The sequence below is a fragment of the Dermacentor silvarum genome, chromosome 3 (assembly GCF_013339745.2).
Source record: "Dermacentor silvarum isolate Dsil-2018 chromosome 3, BIME_Dsil_1.4, whole genome shotgun sequence".
Classification (NCBI taxonomy): domain Eukaryota; kingdom Metazoa; phylum Arthropoda; class Arachnida; order Ixodida; family Ixodidae; genus Dermacentor; species Dermacentor silvarum.
In genome coordinates, this window is record NC_051156.1 from 158,755,425 (window position 1) to 158,764,123 (window position 8,699).

Genomic DNA, 8,699 nt, shown 5'->3' on the forward strand with positions numbered 1-8,699 from the left:
AAATGTGCGGAGAGGCGAGAACCGTCCTTTTGTGTAATACTTGAGCTGGGGGCTACACGGTAGTGGCGGTGGCGGTAGTGCGAGACATGGAGGGGGAATTGAACAAAGGAAGCAATGTTTAGGAACTTGAGGTTTGGGACAAAAGGGTTGCAAAAAGAAGCACCCCATCAACTAAAGATGATCTTCTCGGAATGTATCATGACAGCTTTTATGAATGACGAACCTGACATGCAAGGTCAAAAGCCACCTTATTGCTCAGTGTTGTGTGCGAGGGAAAGGGCAAGAAAGACACCCCTCGGTTCCCGGGCGACAGTGTAATTTCACTTCCACGCCCGACTTCCTCCGGCCCGGTTGTGCACCGCAGCCCCTGCTCTGATAAAGCAAGCCATGCCAGCGGCACCTGAACTGCGGCCCGCCATGGAAACTGTCGCCACCGCTGGTCAACCGACGTCGACTCGAAAATCCCGACGAGTGCGTTTCACCCTGCCCAGTGGCCGCGTGGTGTTCCAAGCAACGGCGGAGTTGGATGCACGAAATGCTGTCGTCCTGGCTACCGGCGCTGTTGCGGTCTGCGAGCGAGCTGCATCGGCGGACGCTGTTCTCGGGCACGGAACTTCGCCAGCACGCGTAGCCCAGAAGCGCCATGCATCCCGTGGTGGTGAGCATTCTTTTATTTCCATTGATATTTCTTGATTTTCTGCTGCATATTCAGTGCGTATTTTTCTTTTTTTTTTCTTTTATTATAATGTGTTTTTAGACGTGCCAGTCTTATACCGAGTGTCTCAGATATCATGTGCAATATATCAGTGAAAGTCCACGAAATGGGAACAAATAGCCCACCGGGTGTACCGCTTGCACGCCGAAGCAGTGCTTCTCTCAAACACGCGATGGACGAACTAATTCCATCTGGTGATGAAACATTTCTATCAGCATTACGACGTGTCAGATTTCTTCAGCGTGGTTTCTCTATTGCTCCATGTTACGGCTTGCCTTCTTTTCAAATCGATAGCTTACGATGCGATTTTGGATGACTTGGCTTTGACAGAGTGCTATACCGCCGTAAACAAAAGCCGTGCACATAGACGCGTGGATTTTTTTCTAGGTGGGATTTGGCGCCCATGCCGATACGAACGTCTGTCGAAAATTGGTGCAACTGCCAAGTGTTATTTTGCCAGGCATTATTTTGGAGAGCTATTCAGATCGTCGCGGAGGCGTTTGTTTATCACAGGCTTTCATTTTAATGTACAGAAAATACACACGCAAGAAACGGCTCGTCGCAAAGCGTCAAAATGTGTTCGCATGTGTTCTACAACATATAATAATAATTAATATTTTAAGGTTTATTTGGTATTAAATAGTAAGCGAATATACATACAATGCTTGATACAGACATACACGCTTATTCAGGTTATTATTTGGTATTGTTTCCATTGGTAAGTGATAGCTGGCCTTGACACACTGTAACAAGTGATTGAGTGGATTCAGATTAATTTTTGTAAGCATATTTCGTATCTTACGTTTGCCAGCACTTCTGAAAGGTCTCGGCGTCACAGTTGATCATCTGTCATTCATCGATTGCAATGAATCTTTACAAAATATGGCCCCTAGTTCTGCTATTATAGCAAGACAAAAAAATAAATAAAGAAAAACAAACAATATTCAGATGTTGTTGCGTTCCAAACGATCTAAATATATTGATAATATACAATTTTTGCGTTTTGTTGCGCACTCTGATAGTGAACACCACTCATTTACCAAAAACGGCCGTGTCCTTGCCTTTGCGTGTGAAATAATTAGCGTGACGTCTTTGCGCATGCGCTATTATGTGCGAGCTTGTGATACAGAAGGTGCAAGCTGACCCTCCGCGGTAGCTTCGTGGCGATGCCATCGTGTTGCTGAGCTCAAGGACGCGGGTTCAAACTCCGTTGCGGCGGCTGTATTTCGCCAGAGGCGAAACGCAGTAACTATCGTGTACGGAGATTTGTGTGCACCCCAGTAGGTGGAAATTACTTCGCAGGATACCACTACGGTGTGCCCCATAATGAAATCGTGGCTTTGGCAAGTAAAACCCCCTAGTTTGATGAATTATTTAGAAGCTGATTTAATTATGCGGGATAAACTTAATATTCAAAAGAAACTGCATACGCCTTGTTTTCTGCGCCTTGAAACACCATTTTTCTAATATAGGAAGTTATAGATTGATTTTATTTGACTCCCTCTATATATATCTTTCCAGTGTCGAATCACAGCAAGTCGTATATTTTCAAATACTGCTTCAGCATGGTTTACTGCATTTCCAGCAACCTTCTGGCCGTGATAAACTTGCTTTTATCTCTTCTTAATTTTGTTCCTGTGATATCGCGTGTTATCTTGATTGCTAAAATTTGCAACTTCCAGAAGCCTAACCAACGGTCTGCCGTTTCTTGTTCTATGCGCAGGCGTTCCTCTCAAGCGCTTCAAACGGTGCCATCGGATCGACGACGCTGCTGGTGGAGACAGCACCGGAAGTGGCCCCGAAACATCGTCACGTGATGACCAGCTGGATGCCTGCCGCCACCTGGTGTCAAGCGCCAACATTTCCGGAACGTCGCACCCTTCCACCGCGTGTGACGGATTCATGGACGAGTTAATGGCGATGGCCGACGACGAGTGCAATCTTCACAAGGGAATGAAAATTCTCAGCCTGGAATGCGAGAACTCTTGCGAGATGTCACTTGACAGGTAAGGTACTGAAACTATACTAAAGGTTAGAGAAAGTTTGCTGGTTTCACTGCCACTTGTAGTGCTTCATGAAAGCAGAAAGATTACCTAAGTTTCTTTCCTTTAGTTCGTGCTATTTCCTCGTGGACGTCTTTTTATTTCCCGATAGGGGTAGATCACGTGGTGGCCGCTCGTTTCACAGTTGGTCGGGAGAGAGGAGGACGTCAAGCACGTTTTCTCAATGAGCGGCGTTCAACCCAGGCTGAGCTTATCGGCTTTCAACGCCGCTGCGGATGTTATGTGAATGTTAACATTCAAGTCTTTTTTCACGATTCCAGCTTTAGTAACTAAGCAGTTTTTCAATAAGAACCGTTAATTACGGACGATAAATTACACGGGACACTTATGCACCGCCTTAACAACAATTGGTATGTGTACGTTTATTTAACAATATCATGCTCCGTGGCAAACCCCCCGATAAAAAGAATAAAGTCGAAAAAAGCGAAGGTAAGGCTGTCGGGCCAGGCGTGCAAAAGCACAATACAGGCATTTTGCAGGAGCTCCTGTTTACACCGGCGCTAAGCCCGTTAGCGACGCCATTTCCTAACAACCCAGTCACTGCACACTTTCTCAAATTACGAAATGTGTGTATGACAAACTTTCTATGCGACTAGTACAGCGTTGGAGCAGAATAATGTTGGTGATGTTTTTGAAAAGATAACCAAAACACAAAGTGCATGTGCAGTGTTTGTCGTTTATTTTATTACTTTTGGTAAACAGGGGAGGTATATGTATGTGCCGTGTTCTGTGGAGTTTGACTTCTTGGCAGTGTTTTATGGCAACCGAAAATTGCGCAGAACGGCATGATCAACACCCGCAAAGGAAGCTCCAATCAGCCACACGGCGAGCAGCCAGCTAGCTTGTAATGACGGGCACTCTCCCAACTTGGGCCACAAGTGAAGCGCGTACAAACTACGTACAAGTCAGTCGCCATGCCAAGCTGTTCTTCAAAGAAAAGCTCGCGTCCACTAACTACATTTCCCCCTCAAGTTTTGTGCCACAAGCAGGGATGAAGCGCGATCGTCATTGCTTTCCAATAAATTACGAGGGGTATTTCCTGTCATCATATTCCCTTTCTTACAAAATCTGTGGCCAATATTTTATTTTTGCATGTTGTTTCAGCCACTTATATTGATTCTTCGGTTTAAAAAATGCGACGACTGACTTTAGGGTGAATTTAAATTAGTTTATACACTTGCATTACAAGGGCTTACTCGAAGATGCACAGACGGTTATTGCTTGCTTGTGGTTTCTTCCAACACAGTCTGCAGAGCCGAGGCATAGGACACACGTAATTTTTCAAAGGTTGTCAAGAGGCGTTTATAATTTATGTTTAAGAAACTAGTCTGCCTCACTGATTGCTTTTACTATACCTGTAACCGAATGTACAAACTGTAGATGGAAGTGCTAGACTCGACGCACAATCCCCGTTAAGGACAGAGCACGTGCGTCCTCGTGTTATTCTTGCTAATCAGCCTAACATTGTGGTAGTGCATAATGGTAAACCATCCGTGTTGTCCGTAACTGAGCGAAGAGAAAAAATGGACAGGATGTTACTACTGACGGAAAAGCAATTTTCTTTTATTCTGTACAGTTCTCTTTGTTTCTTTTTGTGCAGTTCCTGCGCCTTTGGAATTGTATGTTACTCTCTTGACTGCTACTATTCGCATCCTTTAGAAGGCTAACCACCTGCCTCCCATTTCATCTGCTATGCCCAGGTATTCCTCTCAAGCGCTTCAAGCGATGCCATCGGATCGACAACGCTGCTGGTGGTGAAAGCATCAGAAGCGACACCGAGACGTCGTCACGTGATGACAAGCTGGATGTCAACCACGACCTGGTGTCTTGTGCCAACAGTGCCTGAACTTTGCGCCATTCTACCGCGGAGGACGGGTTCAAGGAGGAGATCATGGCGATGGCCGAAGACTAGTGCGGCAAGCAATGAACATTCTATCAAAATCCAATGAGAGGACTGTAAATGCACCTGAATTTCGTGCTTGTGACTAGTGCGCGAGTGTGAAAATAGTCACGTCACACTTGGTTCTGTTAGTTTGCTGGAGAACATGATGTACATATGTAGCAATAAATTCACGGTTTTATTCACCTTGAGAAATGTCATATGCTCTCAGTTTTTTTTTTTCATTTAGTTGTTTACAGCATGACGAACTAACCCATGTTGAGGTGGTATACTAATTGCTGCCAGAAACAAACACCAAGGAGTAGTAAATACAATTGGGTCTCTGTGTGTTTTATCTGTCCTATCTGGTTATAGAAATAAAATGTTCAACTAACTTCCACAACATAAATAGTTAATGATCTTATTCAGCCCGACTTTTCAATTTTGCGGTGAATGACATGACCGAGGTCACGGTCACTCCTTCGAGTGACGCCGAAAGGAACTCACATGCCCACTTGATTTTTTGCACATTTCAACGCGATAGCGTTGAGGGCCTCGTGTCACAGAAAATCCGCAGTCGGCGTAAGCGCTGGCGTCGTTGGCGGAAATAATCATGTCGAACCACTGAAACCAGGCACGCCCTTCGAGTGGCACAAGGCATTAGTGAACAAAAACTGAATTTCTTACCCATAAATCCGTCAGACAATCCTAAAGTACGACTTAACCACATGCTCCAGACGTGATAGCGTCGGATTGCAATTTGAATATACGAGAAAAAAAGCCCGATAAGTAGCCAGGGATCTTTGAATGCTATCGCGTTCCACTCTTAAAGGCGAAGCTTAAGCGACCTCCAAATTTTTGTTTAGAGGTGTTAGGTTGAAACTAGCAATCCGGTTCTTTTTTTTCATGTTTTCAGGTTCTTCGTCTTCTTTCGTCAGTTGTAGTTATGCAAATATGGGAATTCTTATTATTTTATTTGGAATTCTCATTATATACGGTGCCTTGTTAGTACAAGATAATGATTAGCAGGAGGACCGTGGCGTGCGTTGGACGACTACCCGTTGGCAAGGAGAACGGGGTGGCTTTTATCTGTACCATGTATGTGCTAGGGTCACATTTAAAGCGGGAGAAAGATAAGCTAGTCAAGTAGGTTGGGAAGCTTGAAAAGGACTTCAAGAACAAGCAGAATCAGAGGAAGGTGGCTGAAGATATGCCATAGCTAGCCAACATAGAAACGAAGCTAAATGCCTCCATTCCACAAAGCAATTGTGAACACTTCAATGCGAGCACCACGAACGGGCTGGCTCCGATGCAAGCCCCAACAGGACCGTAGGATATTATCGTCACGCCTGCAAGTAGTGGCGTACATGTCAAATGCGCACGATTTTCGAGGGACGGCGACAAGTAACCGGTTTAGTGAGGGCGATCCTTCCCAGTCGCTTGTCCCGTCACCTTTTCTTGATCAGTCAGAAAATGTCCTTTGCATCGCGATGATCCGCGTGGAGGCCTCCGCTGGGGACAGAGTGATTGCGCAACAACATGGCAACAATCAGCCCACCCGCTTCGATTTTAATTCGCTCTTCGTCGTCATTATTGAGTTCATTTGTTTGTTTTGACGCGGTTATGCCTGAAACGCCACAGAGAGTAGCGAAAGTGTTTTGAATTTTGCTCACCAGGTGGCACCGTGGCACTTCCCGCTGGTGCCATGAAATGGATTTTCGCTAGCGATAACAGCATCTTAAGGCTAGATCATTAGTTAAAACGTTGGCTTCGTTCTATATTGCGACTTGTTTTAGCTTAGGCAAGTTGGCGTGGTATCTTCGAGGGCGTACAGCGCAACGGTAAAAACAGGGTACGAGCGCACGATTATATTGATTCGAAACGAATTAAAATTTTCGCAACTTTTTCGCGATGTCGCCGCTATGTGATTGCCACACGAAGTGACGCGACCGTGCGAAAGGATCGGTTTCTCGTGTCGCTTATCGCAGTCTCTTGAATATCGAGTGCATGCGGTTGCTGCTTCAGGGATAGAGAGAGACACACACACCGAAGAAAGGAGAAAGGCAGGGAGGTTAAACAGAGGGGATAATCCGGACTGCTACCCTACTCTGGGGAGGGAGGTGAGGACAGGTAATGTGACAGGAAAGTAGAGAGAGGAAGAATACAAGGGGGCACAAATACACAATCCCAGTCGGTCACAGTCGCCGCACACTATACGTCACCGCATCACTGCTTCATTGATGGTCACAAAGGGGCTGCCACTGCAGTGCCGACAGCGGAAGTCGAGAACAAAGCGAAAGGCGAGGCTAGGAGAGAGAGAGGGAGAGGGCAACGTGGCCTCAGCTACAGCTTACCGTGGCGAAGTTGTTCTTGTTTGGGATATTCCACCATACAGCAGTGATAAGTGAAAGAGTAGGTGTAGAGGAGCGAATCCAGATTAGCACGCTTCCGAGGAAACCGGTCAAGGAAGTCATGTTGATGATGACGATTTAATGACATCCCCTTTGAAACAGGGTGGTCACAAATAGTCACCTTGCCTGCGTGATTTAATCGGGTATGCTATAAATGTTTGTATTTAGCATTTTTGTATACATTTCATTATCTTTTTTTTCTCAATATCTTCCTTGTACTTGCACCTATGACAGAGATCTAATCAGGTCGTACCAATCTCTTCCCTGTACTTTTTTTCCACCAATACTCTAAACGTCTCTTGCTTGTCTCGACTGCTGACCGGTTGATGCTTCCATCCACTTTAAACCAAAGCGCTTCTGCAAGGTGTACGTCACCTGCTGTTCTCACTGGGTGAGTCTCCTCACATTCCAATGAAGTATGCAATGAAAAAGCGGCACCTGCTGGTGATAATGGGACGAATAGTTGACATACTGCACCGACAATGAGCAGAGATCGCGATGCGTATAGCCAAAGGGGCTATTGATCTGAGGATTGTTTCAAAGACAGTGCAAATCGCAGTGTGGAAGTTTACAAGCTGGGCTACGATATTGAAAGGACGGTGCTTGCAGTAAACAGGCAGGACCCTAGCTAAGACAAAGAATTTCACTGTAATTGACATCAACCGTGATGTACACCGAGCAGGCGGTGAATTGCGCTTTTCTGCGTGAAGTGTGTGTCCTAATTATAAACAAAGAATGCACACGTGGCGCACACGTGACGTAACAATGCACACGTGACGTAAACAAGAACTTCGCACACGTGACGAAAAACTAAAGAGTCACACCTGCCGTGGTGGCATCGCGCATGGCGGCCGCGTTTCCATGGGAACGAAAGGCAAGAACGCTCATGAACCGTGCATTTGCTTGCGCGTTAACTTACCTCAAGCAGTAAAAATTAATCGAATGTGCACCACACATCACGCGTCATAATCATATTGTAGTTGGAAACCCCAATACCTATTTCACCTAACTAGTTTAAGCGCAACCGGTTAAACAATCTCCACTTGGGAAAAGGGCCAAGTTGGGAATCCGGTGGGCTTTGTTTTCCCATGTTGGTATGACGAATGTTTATGCTGGTATTCATAGATATGGTAATTTTTATGCCACTTTTGCTTTGGCCAGAGTATGATCTCATTTATTGAAAAGAGTTAGTTTGCCTAAACCAATAATGCTGTTTTAAAAAAGACGACACGAGCTTTATCGCAAACGTATTGCGTAAGAATTCTATTTGGATAATCGCACAATCCTCAAAATACAGTTTGCTGCGGTATTAGCTTTACGCGGTATGAGACTGAAAAGGTGTGTAGAGAGAGAGAGAGAAAAAAAGGTAAAGGAAAGACGGGGAGGTTAAACAGAGGTTATCTCCGGTTGGCTACCCTGTACCGGGGTAGGGGTAAAGGGATGCGAAAGGAGAGGGAGAGAAAAATAAGTAAAAATAAAGAATAAAAAAAGAAAGAAGGAAAGAAAAGAAAATCACACACGCACACAAAACAGAACTGTTTCTGCGGGCACTGTCACGCAGTCTGCGAAGGCGTTCTCGTGTTGCTTAGTGTGAACGTTCATCCTACGCAACACAGTGCAGTCACAATTTG

At 45.3% G+C, this 8,699-nt stretch overlaps 1 protein-coding gene across 1 annotated transcript; it reads left to right on the plus strand.

Annotated features, from left to right (window-relative positions):
- The first annotated feature begins 387 nt into the window (after positions 1-387).
- Positions 388-4,704, plus strand: LOC125944389 (uncharacterized). The gene is made up of 3 exons (XM_049664810.1): positions 388-658; positions 2,439-2,721; positions 4,479-4,704. Exons 1-3 carry the CDS (start codon positions 388-390, stop codon positions 4,534-4,536), a joined length of 612 nt encoding a protein of 203 aa, XP_049520767.1. The 3' UTR covers positions 4,537-4,704.
- Positions 4,705-8,699: the final 3,995 nt, after the last annotated feature.

What these genes read in the sequence shown, in the direction of transcription:
- LOC125944389 (XM_049664810.1), top strand. Translation starts at nt 388, where the DNA reads ATGCCAGCGGCACCTGAACTGCGGCCCGCCATGGAAACTGTCGCCACC. An exon ending in GCGCCATGCATCCCGTGGTG is followed by an intron (nt 659 to 2,438) that starts GTGAGCATTCTT and finishes TTCTATGCGCAG; the next exon opens with GCGTTCCTCTCAAGCGCTTC. An exon ending in TGCGAGATGTCACTTGACAG is followed by an intron (nt 2,722 to 4,478) that starts GTAAGGTACTGA and finishes TGCTATGCCCAG; the next exon opens with GTATTCCTCTCAAGCGCTTC.